This window comes from Hippocampus guttulatus, chromosome 14, assembly GCF_054856545.1.
Source record: "Hippocampus guttulatus isolate MCC_2025c chromosome 14, RoL_Hgut_1.0, whole genome shotgun sequence".
NCBI lineage: Eukaryota > Metazoa > Chordata > Actinopteri > Syngnathiformes > Syngnathidae > Hippocampus > Hippocampus guttulatus.
The window spans coordinates 11,632,811-11,652,800 of NC_141274.1; the positions used below are offsets into that span (position 1 = coordinate 11,632,811).

General features: G+C 43.2%; 1 protein-coding gene and 1 long non-coding RNA gene across 6 annotated transcripts in view; both read right to left on the reverse strand.

Moving 5' to 3' along the window:
• The window catches only part of pde1cb (phosphodiesterase 1C, calmodulin-dependent b), a 65,849-nt gene that overhangs the window by 21,518 nt on the left and 24,341 nt on the right, over nucleotides 1–19,990 (reverse strand). For 3 of the 5 annotated variants that reach the window (XM_086129334.1, XM_086129333.1, XM_086129337.1), the window contains one exon: nucleotides 17,469–17,495. The exons of the other annotated variants lie outside the window; for them this stretch is intronic. In XM_086129334.1, coding sequence (XP_085985460.1) covers nucleotides 17,469–17,495 — 27 coding nt within the window. The remainder of the gene's footprint in view (nucleotides 1–17,468; nucleotides 17,496–19,990) is intronic. 5 annotated transcript variants of the gene reach the window in all.
• Nucleotides 13,699–15,915, reverse strand: LOC147195096 (uncharacterized). The gene is made up of 3 exons (XR_015102851.1): nucleotides 14,394–15,915; nucleotides 13,911–13,967; nucleotides 13,699–13,838 (listed from the first exon to the last, which is right to left on the reverse strand). It is a non-coding gene; the product is annotated as an uncharacterized LOC147195096 (long non-coding RNA).

A 19,990-nucleotide genomic window follows, 5' to 3' on the forward strand; every position in this document is an offset into this window, starting at 1 on the left:
TTGAAAGTTTTTTGTGTGTCTTGTCGTAATAGACATGCCAACTAATAACCACCATACCCTGATGCCTATTCGTCCCTGCACGTGGAGCACTTTATTCTGTTCTTTTTGCTCGCAAACAAAATGACCTTGGCTATATCATGTGCGATCTAAGCGTCTCGCATTTTAATTCCATTGCATCCACATCTTTGCTGCATTTCAATAACAATGAAACTATTCAAAATCATTCGGCTACACTAGCATTCCTTTAATACAGATGCTAGTCTTAGATTCTTATATTTAAAAAAAAAAAAGTTTTATACTGCTTAGTTACATATCTCATGGCTGTTCACAGCTGCCTTCCCGTGTTGCGCCGCGCGGCTATTTTAAGAGTTATGAGGAAGTGATTGGGATGTAGGGAGCGTCATCAGCACGTGTGGTTTTGGCTAGCTAATGACGGTTATTAGGAGCAGCTGTGTGCCGCAGAGCTCCCCTGCTTATATCGGCGTCACGGAAAAAACACAGTCACTCTATAAACAATTTGAAAAAGTTCAAAAGTCATGCGATAGGTCGGAAATTATATCCATGGTATGTCAATATTGAAAAAATATTCCGTGCGCATCGGCGTATACCTGCGTGCGCGTTAAGAGTGTGTGAGCGTGTGTTTTTGCTCAATTTTGCTCTGACAGCTGGGGTCAGACACGGCGGCCTGGAAGCGCTTGACCCTCTGAAGATGCGCTTTAATCACGCGTCGCACGCCAGATGCTCACAAACACACGTCCCCGGCATACCGTATGCGCATTGTTTCACAAATCTCACAAGACCTCAGCGCACCGCACTGTGAAACTGTTATTTTACGAATCAAACTGTTTATACAGCGGTACTTCGACTGATGACTCACCGATGTGGTAAGAAGGCCAATTTCCAAATAATCTTGACCTTAAGATTTAGTATTCAGTTATTTATTAGTAATTTGACTGAACAGAATCTGGAGAGTCCATGATGTTTAACGGCCCTGCAACAGGCTGTTTATATGATAAAAATCAATCCAAATGTCAACATCAATTGCTCATTTTTTTTCTTAACAGAACATATAAAGTGGATGTAGCAAACATTTTATTTCACGGAAGTCCTTTCTGTTCCACTTTCTCTTGGAGCTTGCCATACTATTCGGACATTTGTCACCCTGAACCGTCACCACGGTGGGAGACACAAAGACTTCATCAACATTGGCTGGGGGGGTCTAAATGTTCACCTGTGGGCAAATTCATACCTAATATTATATTATATATACAGTATGATATTATAAAATATGTGATGTGCTGTATTGATCCCAAATCATCCCATAACCATAACATTAGGCCATTTTCAGCCTTTCCAAGAGCATTTTCAGCAGAGCGGAAAGAAAAGGAGGCGAGGAATCAGAATGTCGGCATCGCCGCTTACATTTTCCGATGACATTCCTGGCTCAACGGTGTGTAATCAATGCCCTGGGGTCAATATAATCACCCGCGAAGATTAGCGTGGGAACACGCAGAGCTGTTTTGTGATAAGATAAGCGGCACGAGGACTGTGAAAACATGATGTCTGAGGTCCTGCGGCTGCGACGTGATTTGAGGCTAGACGGATGTGGAGAACCAGCAGAGATGTACCAGTAATTTGATCTCAAGTTGCTGTGTGATCAGCAGAAAAATGCTAGTCAGCCAAATGGATACACGGAACTCATCCCAAGTTGTGTTACGTAAATCAAGTTGATAAAGTAGCACCCACAATTGAGTTTGGGAGGGAACCAGCTGTTGTGTGGACTAAAACGCTTCCACCGCTCTCATTGAATGATTTTTGTGTGTGTGTGCTTTATTGAACAATGGCGGCAACTCCTTGGAAAATTTCCGATACGCGTTTCTAAACAAAGCCTTTCCCGTGGGAGGCGGCGCGTGACAGACGTGACGAGAGCAGCGGGCGACAGAAGAATCCTTAAAAAAGATCAGTGCTCGGCTGAACGCGGCCCACTCATGTCAATGTCTCAATCAAACGCACCTAGAGGAGTTCAAAGACGAAGGCACTTTAAATATTATTTTTAAAAAAAAGCCAAATGAATGTGTGTTTGCGTCATGCCCTGTTAAAGTCTCTCGAAAATGAAATGTCATGTAATTTGACACAGTAGAGAAGTGTTGCAAACAGGCCGGGAAATTCAAATACTGTACTTACAAGATTGCTCAGTAGAGTGATGCCTTGAGATACAAATTAAATTTGTGTCTGCGACCATGCTCATAACTCAAAACACTAGTATCTTTTCTCATTAGAATGAACCGAAATGGATGAATCAGTTTCAGCCTTCACCCTCTGCATATCATATGTAGAAACAGGAATTATTTGACAAGACAATGATTTTTGGAAAATATTCAGAGGGCTCAGAGAAAAAAATAATCTGGTGATGAACACCTCGAGCATTGCGACAAACATCTGCTGAGTGAAGCTTCAAAGCTGTAAGAAAATTTACTTTTGTGAAATTTGAGTTGATCAACGCAGTGGACCGCTTCTGTGTTTGATTTTGCAGCAGCCGAGTCATCATTCTTAAAGGCCCAAACGTTCATTTGGCCGATGGAGCTTTTACCGTCATGATATGCTCTGCAGCCATTTCCATGTGAAAGAAAGGCCCCATAAATTGTGACGGCACCCTGACTATGTTTGGGTTTAATATCCAGAGAGATTGAAAAGGATGAAAGTGCCATCAGCCACAAAAATGACAGCAAAGGGTATTCGGCCAATGTTTTATTACAAGCGTCTTTCATAGCTTTGGCTCTTGTTTTTTTGTTTTGGTTTTTTTGTATTAATCCGAGTGAGCAATTTGACATTTCAGGGGGAAAAGTCATTTGTTTTGCAGCAGAGAGCTTAACGGTGCACAGTCGGACTGCGTCATGATCCGGCACAATAACAATTGCGGCGGGCACACTGACGTCAGGAAAACGTTGATGATGGCAACTAAGAGATTTGCACCCCTTGACCACCTTGGGGAAGATTATAATGCAGACATAAGGATATACTGTACATGTAGCTGGTCCCGGCTCCTCAGTAAGCGATCATAATATTAGTCGGTCATTGTAGAGGATAAAGAATGTATGCCTGTAAATATTGTTAAATTAACATTCTACAAGTGTTGCCCCAACATTTGTGTTCGAAAATCTGATGCTATTCATTAACCACTCCAGTGTTTCCAAGTATGTGTTACCATTAAAACAGCCAAAAGTTATGCAATTGTCATCGGCTCTATTATATTGTATAATATAGTAAGATTGATTCATTTGAAACCTAGCGCCATAAAATAGAACAGTAAAATTTCTTTAAATTTAACCTAAAAATTCAGTCAGGGTCGTCATGCTAAGATGTAGCAAGCTAGCATTTGAAGCAAGCATAGCATTTGAAGCACGCATAAGCATAATTTTGTGAAGCAGAAAGTCTCTCAAAGGTATCGTGTTTAACGAGTGTTGATGCCACCTTCGTATCAGTGCCAAAGAATCTGTGACCCCGACTTGTACAAGAAGAGACACAGTCTCTCAGGACATCAAGTGGGAGGACAAGATTAACTCCATCCTGAAAAAGGCCCGGCAGAGGATGTACTGTACTTCCTGGTGCTGCTGAGGAAGCTTCTTCTACATACTTGGCCAATCAAGATGATTCTAATTCTATCGTCTTAGGCCTCCTTTACCATTTATTGCACAGGAAACAATGCCTTTGATATTATTATAATTGTGACATTTCACAGCTCCGGTGATCCCAAAAACCTTTTCTGTAGTCCCATTTCCCATTTTCATTTCTTTTTCATTGGCATTTTTACCGAGTTAGCAAAGCAAGCGGAGGGAAACTGGGGTCCATTCAAATGCAACAGACTGTCAAATTATGGGAAATGATAAATAGCCGAATTGAGAGAATAGCTCAGCGTGTAATCAGTCCAGTTCAGTGGCCTGACACAAAACAAACCGACTGCACTAATTGACCTAGCAACACACTTTCTGTCCCTTCAACTGTTCAAACTAGGACAAGATGAACAGATCAGTTAATACACATGCACCTTATTTATAGCTTTTCAAAATATCATCGCCGGCACGTCAACCCGTCACTGCCCATAAGGTACGCAAGCTGAAATGTCGACCATATGTTTTGTCCTTTAAGGTCAGCACAACAGCACATGAAACGGATGCTTGCAAGGGCTCATTTGAATCCGTAAAGAGCCGCAAAACAAAATCAAACATCATCCATAATCTCACAAATCCCGCCTTTTGCTTTGCGTCCAGCGGGCATTACCGACGGCGTGAGCTGTCCTGTCAAACAGCATTCTACTACAATCTGTGTCCACGCTTGAAAGTAGAATCTCGATGCGCATTGGTCTGCAAATTATGTAATCTCACAGAATAAAACATGAAAGCAGGGGAAGGAGTGGGGGGGGGGGGGGGGGGGGTTATGGCAAAGGGAATTTTTTTTGACAGGATGTTGACAAATAGATCAATCATGTGTCGCTGTTTCAGTGAGAAGGATCGACAGTGCTTTAAAAAAAAAAGAAAAAAAACAAGAAAAAAATCCAACAATGTTTTTGTTTTTGGCATATGAGAGTGTAGAAATTGGTTTCTCATTTGCAAAAAAAAAAAGCCTCACGATTAACCTCAAGCAAATCATTTGAGTGCAATGTGGGTATGATAACTCTCAGTGATCGGAATTCAACGCAAAGAAAGTCGAGCACGTGCCCTGAGACATGTCTCGGCTTTCATTTGCAAGACATTTTCACGCTCTACTGAAGGAGGCGCCAACATTTAGCCTTCGTACTGCCAAAAACAAATCGCTAACTACCAATTCACCATTACGCCGCTCCCGTTAAAGGATCGTTAGTCTAGACCCAAGCCCTCCACATTCTTCTGGTGTAATGAGATGAACCCAATCATCCACCTGCAACTCACAAGTGACCTCCAACCTCTCAGGAGGTTAAAGGCCTGAGACTCTCAAAATCAGCAGTCCACAATGAGCAGAGCCTTGGGAATAACAGGTGAAATGATTTTGTGAGTCAAGTCCAAGAAGGGCAGGTGGAACGGGGGCGAGGAGGCAGGCAGTTGTCCAAAGTCAAAGAGGTGTCATGATGTAAGCGCTGCAAACCAAAATGTCACACAGTGGTGCCTTGAGACAAGTTTAATTCGTTTCATGACCACGCTTGCAACTCAAAATAGTCATTTCGCAAATCCTCTTTTCCCATTGAAATGAACGGTATGCCATTAATCAAGTCCAGCCCCCTCCCCCCCAAAAAAAAACACAGAACGAAAAAAGACCATCACATTTTTGTAATGTGTTTTAAATAAGAAAAACAGGACTCTATAATATTAGACTTTACATAAACATACAGTAATGACATCATTGAACGAAATTAAAAGACCGAAACCATTTTTATGACACTTGCTACTTCGGTGCACATTGTGATGCTCATTCTGGGGTGTGTGTCTTGCCCACCTGGGGGGGACTACAAGAGGCTTTAAGGATACTATACCTATCTTAATAGGTAAGGTGACGAGTCAAAGCAAAAAGAAAACAAGTAAATAAATCTGATAATTGGCAGCTTGTGTATCAAAGAACTCATCAGGTCACTTGTAGTTCAGGACAACCCACTTTATTAGCTTGAAAACGGATGCTCCTCTTGTCAAAAATGCAGCGTGGTCGCAATCTATTCGCAAACGTGATCCAGGTGGAACAAGACAAACGGTAATGATTTTGATAAGATCATTTAGTCCATTCCAAATATCGTTTCATAAGGCCATGTCATTTGTAGCTCCAGGACGTTGATTTGCAAGCGTCGCACTGGGTGCCAACAACAGATGTCGTCACTGCCAAACTCTGATGCTGTAATAATGATTTCAACATTTTTTTTTCCCCCCTCTCTCCCTGCCATCACAATCTGTCAGGCAAATTAGGGCATGTCAAGCTCCAACTGTGGCAAAGCTAAAAAAAAAAAAAAACTCAGTAAAATGATGGCGCACTTGAAAATCCTAACGACAGTAAAGGACGTGTGATTCAATGAGATGAGCGAGATCAAAAATGGCAACCGAGAGATATTTTTTTTCTTCCTACTTATACCATTAGGGGCGGCACAGTAGTCAACTGGTTAGCACGTCGACTTCACAGTGCAGAGGTGCATCCTGTGCGGAATTTGCATGTTCTCCCCGTCCCTGCGTGGGTTTTCTCCGGGTACTGCGGTTTCCTCCCACATTCCAAAAACATGCATGGCAGGCAGATTGAACACTCAAAATTGTCCGTAGATGTGAGTGTGAGCGCGGATGGTTGTTCGTCTGTGTGTGCCTTGTGATTGGCTGGCAACTGGTTCAGGGTGTCCCCCCCGCCTACACCCCGAAGACAGCTGGGATAGGCTCCAGCACGCCCCGCGACCCTTGTGAGGATAAAGCGCATCGGAAAATGGATGGATAGATGGATATAGTATGAGCCCAAAAATATGAGGAGAATTGGCACCTGAATCATTAAACGGAGCATTAAACTGAGCAAAACGATTTCAATAGAAAAGGAAAGAGATTGTTATCGAATTATCGAAAATTTGGCTGAAAAAGCCTGCCACTGCCATCATGCATACTAGTTTGGTTTAGTTGTGCACTTGTGTCCCCTGAAAACTGACTATGAACTTTTTTGCCCCCCTCTGCTGGGCTACAAACATATTCTGAATGGGCATTATTATGAATTGATTTGTTAAGAACTCGGGATTTGAATCATTCACATTTGCTGTCTGAAGAGGTACAATATGATAACAAGAAGGAGAGTGTAAATATTTTCTTTTTGGAAATGTAACAATACATTGTATTTTTTGAGTGGGGGCTGAGGGGATAAAGGATTCCTCCCGAGACCCAGAAGGAGGCTGCTTGAATGGCGCCGAACGTGCATTTGCAACCATACGGGTTTATTTCTTCTTTTCGCGAGCCTTTAAGGCCAATAGCCAGATTCTGAGATCCACTGTGTTTGTTTCGGCGTAGGCGTGGGGTTGAAAGTTGCACTTCCTATCCTTACCTAAAATGTTCCATAGGGGTCATCGGTGCATCTCTAAGTGTTGAAAACCAAAAATCCAAATGTGAATCATTGAAAGCACCACTACAAGTGAGTAAAGGCATAAAGGGCATACACGCACACCGTTGCTAATCGAACTAAACTGGAGCCGCTAAGTAGAGACGTGTTTCTACAGACAGGCCTGGAAACCTCCTGATATGCCAAGGTTAGAGAACAAATGGCCGCCTAAACTGAACGGCTACTTAAAGATAACCACATTTGTGGACCGGTGAGATAAAACCGGCGGAATCGATGAGATTACCGCGTTGATGCTGATCCTGGAGATGCAATAAAAGATCAGCGTTTTGTGAGTCGACCAGATAACCACAACAGCGATCCAGGTAGTGGAGAACGGGCAATGATAAGACAGCAGGTGCATCAGCACATGAGCATATATACAGTTGAGGCTGATCCTCTTAGGCTGAGCAACAGCGATAGCAGACGTAGCCATTCGAAACGACATGATTCAGGTGATGAAGATGATTCAGGTGGCAAAACCAACGGAGTGAGACGCAAAAGAGCCAAAACGCAGCTGCCACACGCATGAGCACACACGTGCACACCAATAAATCAATAAAAGCTGAAAAGCGGTGTGCTGCGGTGAGCTGACTTTCCCTTTAAACGTTCATGTCACAGTGCACAAGGCTCTCTGCCAAATCAAAAACAACAGATTGGCAAACAATTATACAGTAGATGAATTATAATAAATCCAGTGAGCGGAACGGAGCCAACTGTAATAGAGTAAAAGCAGTGTTTGCACTGAACAAAAATCATATCAAATCAAAAAAATGCTGCCAAAAAACAAGTGCAATTCATCCAAAGAGTTACTTAAATTAAATGGAGAAAACCTAACGTGTTACGACGTATCTAACTTATTTTTGTTACTGCTGCTGTTAGTCTGTACATTATCGTACAGGAGTTCTTCGTGGTCGGAAGAATAATCTGCAATCATTTTTAATCATCATCAACAATTCAGTTAATGCTGCTAATGAAAATGAGCGTTAGTTAGAGCGCGAAGAAGAGCTATTGTTCGGAGCTTCACATATTCGGGGAAAGAAAGATAAATTAACTCCAGAAATTGCAAAATTGCCACTAAATTAAACTCAGCTAATGAGCCAGAGCCAAGTGGGCCCCATTTGTCACGTTCTCCGCCAAGATATTTCCATCCTACTGAATATGATTGCTTCGTTGCAAAGTAGAGGAACGTTCCTCACAACACGAGCGAGATAGGCGAACTCATAACGGGGTGATCCCGAGAGAGGACTCCAAAGTAAATGTTGCATGTATGTCTCCGTACCGCTTCATTACACTCTTCAGGAACGTGCACAAGGGATGAGAGCGTCGTTGAGAACGCTGACGACCTCCTCTCCAATTTCACGTCGTCGTGCGATTGGGAGAGGTAAAGCATTGGCGGGAGAGTGACCACATCTATTGTGCTACATGGCCAGAATCACTCAAAAAGGCAGCCTGCCACCATGAATGGAACCTTAAAACCTTCTCCTACAATGCTCATTGGGCTGCTCATTCTGGTGTGCAGGCTTTGGCCACTCAGGGTAATACCATACAGATATACTGTCCTCGGGACTCGGCTAATGTTCGTCATTCTTCATAGAGGATAAAGAATATATGCCCAACAGTCGCAATTGTTGGCCCCTCAATGGGTTAGTGGCTTTTTTTAAGTATCTGGGGCATATGGTTGTGTTTTAAGGTTTAAGGTGAGGGTGAAGGTAGATGGTCCAATCGGATTATGGGTTTGGGTTACAATGTGAGGTGTTAAATTAGGATGAGATTATGGTTGGGAGTGAAATTAGGGTTTGGTGGGGTGGGAGGCACAGTGTCTTGTCTGGGAATAAAGAACATGACCTCCACTTGCCAAAAAAAAAAACCGTGACACTTAAAAATCGATGAAATGAGTGGTCAGTACAAATGTGTGGGGTTTTTTTTTGTTTGTTTTTGGAAGGAAGCCCAGGAAATGTATAAATAAGAGTGACACTTATTTGCTTTTGATGAACATAAAACCAAGGAATAAAGCAGCCATTCTAAGTCTTCTGACTGTGAGTTTGCTTTTTTTTCCCCCCATCGCATGAAAATGCATCAGAGAGTCCTCCTGCGTTCTTCTTGCATGCATTCATCCAATTTTGAAGGCACAGAAGCCGAGCTATTTGAATACACTATATGTGGAGCTGCGACTCCGACTAGGACTGAAAGCACTGGGCTAGCTGGAGATGAATGAGGTGAGCTGACAGATAGCTGAATGGAAACACACATGCAAGCAGATGGCTGCCGGGCATCTCACACACACACACACACACACACACACACACACACACACACACACACACACACACACACACACACACACACACACACACACACACACACACACAGCATACGAAACAAGAACTGCAAGCACCCCAATACTATATCCGTAACAGGTATTTCTTGGTTTTGCTCAAATAAAAACTCATCCTTCTGACCCTAATTCCTTCACCTGCATCTATCTGCATGTGTTCCAGGGGTAATAAACTGTGGACAAACAGCTAGCGGGGACCTGCAGTGGTAAAGGGATGGAGAAGCAGGGGTTGGCGGATATAAACAACCAGATTAAGGAGACAATCTCCACTATAAATCTGCAATATTATCTGCTGCAGGCGACAGGAAGGGGAAGCTCAGAGAGCTGGACCAGCACCAAGCGCGGCCTGTGATGTTTTATTATCGCCGGGCATAGCCTAAACTCGGGGATGAACACTTGAAAGCCTCAGAATCAATCACGGGAACGGCGGCATACATTAGGCTCGATAATGCTTTCTGAGGCTGGCTAAAGAGGGGAAAATGATCAGCGTGGTAGCAATCAGCAGCGGGAGGGATTGCAAATACTTGTGCATACTTAGAGACGCACTGAAGCGTGGGAAGACGGTGCACTCTTTGGGTGCTAAATTGCGACACCAGCCTGGAATATATGAATGGTATCATTATCGCTAATGGCACAGTATCGCTATGATACGTTTGGTATCCACTATGTTGCTGTCCAAATGACCTCTGAAACAAGATATCTTTATTTCAACGTATGATATAATTTCACACCATCTCGCCAAGTTGGGGTGGGACAAAACATTGATATGAAAAGGTATTAATTTGTTATCTCTTACCGGAACAGTATTGATACACCAACATCAAGTATCAATAGTGTTGCGGTTCAACATCCATGTTAGAGGAAGGACATATCGATATTGCGATGCATCGTATCATTATATTAGAATGAAAAATGAGATTATGAGTGATGGCCAGACCTCCTGAGAGGTCACATATCACAACTGACTCCCAGCCAGAATCCTTGCTTTCTGTGGCACAGCCACTCTTTTCACCTACCTAGTATGCAGTGTGAAAATATGGGAAAATAAAATGAAGGGGAGGAGGATAAATGGGGACTAAGGGAGGGGGAACTACATAATTAGCAGGAGCTCTGAGATTGGTGTGAACAGGGCAATTACCCCAGTAATCATCAGGTGGTAGGGGAGAGGATCGGGGACGTGGTAATAGGAGGAAGAAAGAAATGGAGAAAGACAAAGGCGACAAAAGAAACAACAGCCAGGAGTTCTAATCAGTCCTGTGAGCCATGGGAAAACACGTTTTTTCGCCACAATAAAGCATTCAGGAGTTCAAACAGAAAAAAAAAGAAGATCAAAGCATTTACCGCAGTAAGACTATTACGCATGGGCTAAAAATAAAATAGAAAAATAATGTGGACTCAGTGCAAGACCCAAACACTTCCATTATTTATTAGCACAATTGCAGAAAGGACAATGTCAGTCATGGTTGAAATTGAGGTCTTGAGCTTCCTTAACTGGTTTTCCTTTGCGCCTCACATGCAATTTATAGAACAAGAGAATAAATGACACACTGGTGTCTTTAATTAATATTTTATAATAATTTCCAATGGCCTAAAACGTGGCATCACAGTATCACATTTTCCAAGGATGCAGTTGCTAACTTGTCCTGCTTGGGGAACCTCGCTTTCAAAAATATAAATCAAAAAGGCAGCTCATAAATTGAGGCATTTTAGTCAACAGTCTATGGGAACACCAGAACGAATCCGGGTAATGGCCATCCAACTGATGTAGGCGTGACAAAGACGGGTTTGGTTTACTTTGAAATATTCAATTTAAATATGTAATTATGGTATTAGTTTGTGTATTTCAGAAAGTACAATATACTGGGGTGCTATTTCTCTTCACTAAAATACACGTTACAACAAATTTTGGTGTTTTTAGGTTAATGCTGGAACGGATTAGGGATATTACCATCGCTTCAATGGGAAAACATGATTTGGGATATGAGTATTTGCAGTTATGACAGTTATCGAGCATGATCACGGAAGAAATTAAACATAACTCAAGGTACGTCATCCAGCCGAGTGGGCAGAGGGTGAATATATTTCAATTTAAAAAAACATACGCATCATGCGAATTCTCTCATTAGTTAATGGCGCGTATCATCGTCTATAACACAAGTAATTGACGGCAAGCGCTTATTTGCTTTACGACAATTGCCGCATTGGCCGGTGCTGCCAGCTAATTCCAACGAGAGAACGAAATCAAGACAGCATGGCAGTGTTCATGAATACTCTCCAGTAAATAGCCTCGGTAGCTGCGGTGACTGACGAATGGCGAGGAGACACAAGAGGCATTGGGTAATAGCATCTAATAGGCTGCTCTTGAAGGCAGCCAATGCCTGCAAGATTTTCTGCCTGATTACTGACATTAGCCAGAGTTCAATTCTCCCCAGTGAGTTGCTTTCCTGCTCTCCCGTCACTCGTCTCTGTCAACGTCTTGATTTATTCATTGTGCTCTCTTGTTGCTATTTATATACTAATCGCATGCTGAAAAGCGAAATGCTCCATGGTGAAATAAAAGTTGCTATTTTTTTTTTAAGGTTTTTCTTCACATTGTGCAGAACAGGCAACTATTTCTAAGCTGGTGTATAGGTACTGCCGATGATTGACCGAAAAAATGCGGCGTACTCCAAGGATCAGTGTTGGATCCGAAATCTTTTCTTATCTACCTTAACGATATCGCAAATACATCGGGAAAATTACAATTAATACTCGTTGCTGATGACACAATCTCTCTCTAAACCTTTATTAGTCTCGCAACGGAGAAATTCCCAATTCACAGCAGCAAAGTTATGAAAGGAAGAAGTAGAACAACAAAATATAGGAGCTGCTGGAAAGGCAGCCACTCTCGCGGCGCCAGTTTGAAGTCAAAATAACAAAAATAACACAACACAACACATTATGTGGTCTTAAGTAAAAATAAGTAAACAATAAGTAAACAAATGTTAGTCATCCAGTGTAAACATTTGCCACAGCGAGAGAAAGAAAGTGGGTGTGAGTATTTATTGATTGGTAATAACACATTGCACTGGCCAATTTAAACTTTCATATCTGATTTGTTATGAGATTTTTTCTAATGGAAAATATTTTGCCTTGGCTCAATTGAGGTTGGGAATCAGACTACATTAGCATCACGATTGGACATCGAAGTGGAAATAAATCTAGCAAAATGAAAACGTGGCTTGCAATCTGACTTTGTTTGAAAGGCGCTTGGCTTCATTTGTTTCGACGCCACTTGACACGGACGCAATTGCGTCGGCTCAAATGTCAAAGACAAAATCACACGCTGAAACGCACACCTCCACGTCTCAATATATCGCTGCCCGCGTAGAGTCATAATTACAAAGATGGAGTGAGGCCGACTGGAAATGCCAGAGAGCAGAGTCACGACTGCCTCTGTTTAAAAATAAAATAAAATAAAGTTGTCACCACTGTGAAATGACATTGGCAGCCCAGTGGAGGCTGGCTGAGCAGATACAAAACCCCTCTCGCAGGTTGCAAGCTAACATGGCTGTACTGTCAAAACACTTTTATTGAAAGCATACCGACCGTGTCATTTGGTGTGCAGCATACAAAGAAAACCATTCACAAAGTTGACTGGTGGGGAAATATCTTGAAAAAGGTTCACTCTGAGCAACATTTTTCTCCAGACTATCGCCAATATAAAATCTGAAAGGCAATTTTTAAAAATGTAAATAAAACCTTTTAACCATCAGTCATTTGTTCGATTTGACAACCAGTTTCAGCTTGTTCATGGATGTCTTCGATCACGTCCAGACAGACTGCATTTTAAAGTACTTTTGGGGTTGTATTTGTTTTATCCCTTTTGCTTCTTTTACTGCAGAAACTTTTTAACGATCAACAGCGGTTAACTCATTGAATACCACCCCCTTTCACTGGAGCAACCCCCTCAATCTACTGAATTTCGACTGATTTGCAAGGCCCACAGAATTTTCTGTCCTATGGCTATATATACATGCAACCTGTCAAAAGAAAGGTGAGACTCTCTTCTTTCAGCAGAAAAAAAAGTTTGTTTCTAGCTTTCTCCATTCGTTGGCAATCAGCATTAGAAAAATGCTAAGTTTGATGGAAAATGCCGATTTTCTGCAGAAATCCAGAGAAAATGAGCTTTTTGTAAAAGCATGCATTTCAAGCATCATTTCAAGTTTTACACTATTTTTTGCTTTTGTGGTAGCTCAAATACCTCAATAATGTGTTCCTCCTACAAAAGAACATTACAAATAATGTTTTTGTCGCAAAATAATTTATTTGCACACAACAAAACTATTGAACTATGAACAAAAGTGCAGCTGTGGAGAAGATGGTTTTTGGCTTCCATCCAGTTTGTCACCACATCGATTCATCCCACCACGTCCAGATGCATGACCTATAAATTATAGAAACATAAAAAGTTGCAAAGATATCTTGCTGCAGAGTGAGGTACAATCATTTTATTTACCTTTCTTTCCACCACCAAAGCGAGGAGTCGTCATCTTTTGGCTTCTGGTTGGACAATCTGTAATGTACTTTCTATTTTTTTTATTGTTGCTTTCCACTTACATTTCAGCATCTCTCACACACACACATACATGCTCGCACACTGCTATTTACACCATTCATTCCACGTTGCTCAGCATCCAATTTGAAATTAAATGGAATATGAATTTAACACTAGTGGTTTTAGCAGAGCTGAGCGGACCAAATGTGTCCTGTTTTTTTTTGTTTGTTTGTTTTTTGAAAACCTATGGCGACATGCAATTCAGCGCATTTACGGCGCATATTTTCATCCACATCTACGAGACGCATCAACCGTACATAAATGATGAGTGTTACTGGCAACTTCATAGTATAGCGGGGAATGTAGCGGTACATAAAAGTGACTGAGGAGGCATAAGAAGTGATGAAGTTTTGAATGGGAACTTGCAAGCTAGTCAGCAGTTACCTCCTCGTTCCAGCGGCTCTGGCGAGGACTCTCAGCTGCTTTCCGTTATGTCCGAAGGCACATATTCGTCCGACATCGGGATCCAAATCGCTCTCCAATTCATCGTTTTCGCCGTCGTCTTTACGAGACGATTCCAACGAATCGCTGACGTGTGCCCGGCGTCGGCCATGCGAAGCAATGCAGCCTCTTTGCCGGCATCGCTGGAAGTCGCCGGGGAGACGATTTGTGGGCGACGTGGGGCATCGGGAGGCACAAAATGCTCTGCCAAGCGATGATCGCTGACGTGGAGCAAGTTCATCTTCATCAGATGAACTCGAAACTCGGCGTGAGCTATGCGGGCTGCGTGTAGCACGCCATGTTTGTGCAGGCCGACGTTCGTTTGACGGGTGCCGCTTTCGATTAGTGACCGAAGCGTCATTTTCTCTTCCACACAAACACCATCTCCTTTGTTGTTTTGTTTCGAGGACGCTTTTATACCGAAAAAAAATCATTTTTAGTTAGTTATTTCCTTTTCTCCATCGTTGCTAGTTGCTAATGTTCCAATCCACTATCCACATATGCCCCTCCTTCACTGTACGCCCTTTCTACTACTTCTGCTGCGTGATCCTGGTTGATTTTTGCACCACTGCCAGCCGATGGCCATTTTTTTGCAATTTAACATTGCCGTCAAGCCTAATCCTGTGGTGAGAAGTTGCATCGGACTCTCTTGCACCCTCCCCCATGAAAACACATGATTGACGTATTAATACGTCATGGGGAGGGAACGGCTATGCGCAAATTGACGTATTTATACGTCAAAGGGTGTAAATGAGTTAACAGCGAAGCGTTTCCGTACTGAGTCAATGGAAAGGCCGCTTCTAGTCAGCCCCATGAACATAAAAAAATCAAGTCTCATGCACTGTCAAAAGCCAAAGAATAAAAATGAGTTATCAGATGAGTTTTAAAGATGGGCAGCCAGGTCAAGAAATTTAGTGCCATCCAAGTCTTGATTTCCTCCAGACAGGATAAAAGCGGCCTCAATGAGAAAGCGTCTTTTTCGCTCAGTGGGACATACTGTAGATCCGACAGTCTCAATAGCCTCATCTAGATTCATAAAGGGCAAAAACATAAATACAAATAATAACAATGCACTGTACTCGACTGCCATGGTCTGCATTACACACAATTCCATGGGCTTTGAAAACTGTTAAATAATAAACCCATGTGACAATAACAGTGACCATGAGATCAAATGCGATCCAGAATAGCAACCGATAAACAGTTTCTGTTCCACCAACGCCCAACCCACATAGAACCCCGCACAAATCACCATCTCTTTCTTTCCATCGCTGCAAGAAGTGCTCTCTCTCCTTCTCTCTTTCTCTTTCTATGTCTGCATGAGAGGCTTTCCTGGTGTGTCGGTAATGACAACGTCCCAGTGTTCCTCTCTGCCAATTAGCCCGGCCGTAATTACACGGACACATGCGGAGCTGTCAATCACGCCGCTCCTCCACACAGGAACTCGACCACCCGCCCCTCCCGCCACCAAGAGAGAGAGTGAGACCACAGACCGTGCCGACCAGCACCGCGTCGCTCAATTACTCTTAACGGCGCGAGCAATCCCACGGCTCGCCTTGAAATCGGAGTGGTGCCCTGGCTCGCAAACCTTGGTTTGTTTGCAGCCAGCTTTATGGGCTGCTTGCGATGTCCTGTTTACTCGCTTAATGCGTTTTGTGCCAACGCACTCCACAGATGGCAGCCGGCAGCAGATTCAATTTGTAACGGCAGCAAAACAACAATGGAATATCAGTCGGATGGTTATGCTATGTACAATATAAGTTGGTAACTTCACATGCGATGGCCAAGCGTGGGTGACTTGGGATACGCGTCTACTCTGTTCCGTGACCACGCCTGTAACTCAAAAACATTCGTATTTGAAATCATCGTTCTCCACTGAAATGAGTGGGAAAAGCTTTTATGTGTAATGCCGAAACCTCCGAATTTCCTAACAACTGTGTGTATGCTTTGCCCGACATGAAGTTGTGTTCCCGAGCGAAAATAAAAGAATGATGGCCACCGATGGCATGTTTGTCATCACTAAAAAAGACAGCCCTGATAAATGACACTTACATATCATTACCCGCTCATTCTGTGGCATTAATTAAAGCCTTCACAATTGTGCTTGTAACACAATGCATTTAAGTCAAGTTAATAGAGGGCCCGATTTCCCCCCGGGCATGTCCAACAGAGGGCAAATAAATGATCGTTTCATCCCGGCGTCGATAATGTGGCATGAGAGTTATTTGTCACGGATGGGTGGGGTTGTTCGATAAATACGGTCTCTTGAATGTCTGCCCAACAAGGAGCCATCCATCACAAGGGGGTGTTGAATGGAGACAAGGGGGTAGGTTAAGACAAAGTGATTCAGCATTCATACAAGTGCGATCGTATATATTTGACTCAGGTAACAGCCCGGCACGAATAGGGGTGGTCAAAGCAAGAATGGGAAGAGCAAACAAACGCCACGCAGTAAGCAGGTAAACATGTCGTGGCCCTTTTTTATTCTAACTGCACTTGTTGTTGCAATCATAGAGTGCTACGGAATAGGGACATTTTTTCCCCCCACATTTCTTTCCCTCAGTTACAGGGGACCCAGATGAGGTGGCTCGATTATCTGTTTAAGATGCTCCCTGGTGGTGTGTTCCGGGCACATCCACCAATAGGGAGGCCCTGGGGCTACCCCAGGACAGGCCGAAGAGCCTTTTCGGGCCGGCCTGGGAACGTTTCGAGATCCGCCAGAAATACTGGACAAACTGGGTGGAGAGAGGGAAGTGTGGCCTTCCCTGCTGAAGCTGCTGCCCCGTCACCCGACTCCCATTAAGCGAAAGAAAATAGGGTGGATGGCAAGCTTTTTATTCTTCAGGCCGACACTACAATTTTATTCAAATCTAAAATAATGGCTTGATGCCTGTAACGTTGCATCTATAGTCGTATATTTTCTTTGTGGTCCCCGACATTCCTTGGTAACAAAGTGATGGAGGGCAAATCATCTGGAATGCGATGATGGTATTCCAATGCTCCGTCGTCAAGTCTTACCTCTGGGACGTCTTCTTGTACTTGCGCCTGCCAGAGATATAAACACCAAATTAGATTTGGATTGACTGAAACGTACTTCTAAGTGTACCTCTACTTAAGGCAAATGACAAAAGATATCGATATGACAATGCAATAATCAACAGACTTCAAATGGGGGTTAATGCTAAGAACACAAAAGCAATTCCGTGTGACATTTATTGAGAGTAATTTATCGATATCACCGAAATAGCATCAGCTTGTCAAGCAGACACAGTAAACTCAACGACAGTGCAATTACTTAGGCAGATAATTTAGGAGAACGGCATGAATAAAACATGAGCATTCGCTCACACAAACGCGTGCACACATCCACTCCACCCTCTGACATCTTGCCTACTTTCATACAACGGGGAGCCCACACACACCTACTATCACTCATGCTAACATTTGGCCCGAAAACAAACACCCACGCCTTCGCCAGGTGCCTACAGCGGTGCCTCTAAAAGCTGAATCCAAACACACACTTAAGGCACTTGTCATCGGGGAGTGCAGGGGTGGGGGAGGGGTCCCCACTTCAGTCCAAAAAAAACGTGGGCTTGAATTGAAATGCTGCTCGGGCACAATTGACGGCACTTAGTGTGATTTGTTTCTCAATCCTTCAAGGTAGCGCTTCATTCTGGAGCTGAGGAACTCCACAGGAAAGAAAAAAAAATGGTCTCTTATCTGGCCTGCGTCCAGCGATTAAAACCACAGGGATGAAAGTACGGTCCCTGTCGTGTTTATGGTGGCAAAGCCTGTTTGAGTTGTGACAGAGGTTAGATGATACTTAAAGAAGGGGAAGACGATGGGTAAGCGGGAAGAAATAAAAATGACCATCCCGGCCTTCAACCTTCTCATCGAGTTTCAAAATGTGGGTTGAAATCCCACCAATGACTGGACTTACACATTTCATCTTAAGTCATGAGTATGTTTTGGTCGTATATATATTTCTTGGGGGTAAGGTTTGCAAATGATTATTTGACGCTGTCATCCGGTGGTCTTCCACCGAGGGCAAAAGTCGCCTCTATCTTCAGGGAGCCTTCCGCGATGAACTCTTGATGAAGTGATTAAATAACCCATTCATTTCCTTTAATCAGGGGAGGCGACAGCGAGGTCGATCCGTGGCAGACGTCTAAATTAATTTATTTATGGAAATCCATTGGAACCAATGCAGAAGCATAAAGGAGCTATTTGTCGATCGGGGGGGGGGGGGGGAGTATAGAGGAGTAGTAAAGCGCAACGTGCTCTCTGGGAACGCTGTAATTGACTGTGGAGAAAAAATGTCGAAAGCCAACGCGCTCACCGTCTACGGGTGATTGGTGCGCCCTCTGGGACACTCGGTGTCATGACAGGCGTACCAATCACGTCGTCGTATGGCAGCTTACGGTGCATACAGTAAATGTCATCGTGTCGCCATGGAGACATGACAAAACAGCCACACGACCACAATTGTTGAGATGAGCCTTGGATTTAAAGGAGACATATGTAGTCACGTTGACCTTTCAATTGCTGGCGCAGTGAACAGTGCGTTTCTTGTGGAGGATACCCTCACGCCATTGGTGTATAGTCATTGAAATTGAATTGCAACTTCTTTTCAATTTACATTTTAACTTAAGACACACTTGTTAAACACAATGTCAACGTATTTGAAGAAAGAATTTTTTTTTTCCAAGCTTCTAAAAAGTACTCTCAGTACTTTAGTGTCAGCGTACATGTGCCTTTAGAAGGCGGGGCTTAGTTGGGTAGTGGGCGACATCAGCGAGTCTGCGTACGAGTGTCCGACGGTGATTTATGGCCAAAAGCAGCGCCTGTGTGAGAATCTTGCACATACTTCAATGTTCGGTTCAATTTTATGTATTTGGGAATGTGTTCGCTGCATCCGCCCCAGGCACGGAATGTACCGGTAATACAGCAGCTTGGTGATCAAGCAGTTCCTCCACAGCTGACAACGCAATTGCTTTCGAGTAATAAATTGTCGTAACCCCGTAGCTCTGCCCTTGGTCGTCCTTGTCGTGAAAGCTGTACTTGGCACTGGCCCCGTAGTTGAGGGGCCAGCGTAAGATAGGACTCTATGAGAGAATTTTAAAAGCGTTAAGATAGGACGGACAACTCAGTTGAGTGCCAGAGTAAAAAAATAATAATTATAAAAATAGTGTGCCATATTTTGACAAAAAGCTACTTATAGGGATACTTAGGGGAAAACACACAATATGTCTCCTTTAAGACCACTTTGGGCTCTGAATCAATTATCGTTGAAGTCGTTCTTGTGTCAGACTCAAACATTGGGGAAACTATATTAAGATCAGCCGTAACCAAAAATAGCAAATTGTCAGGCCGTGCCTCTCAGTGCTGGTCTTCTTCTAGACTCTTGTCTTGGTTTATGTGGTTTCAACAATAACACCGCTGTCCACATGTGCATTGAGTCCACTGACACCTCGTCAACATCTGGTGCGCCCTTACGTCAGACACTAGACTATTGTGATGTCTGACGCGCCTCCAGAACA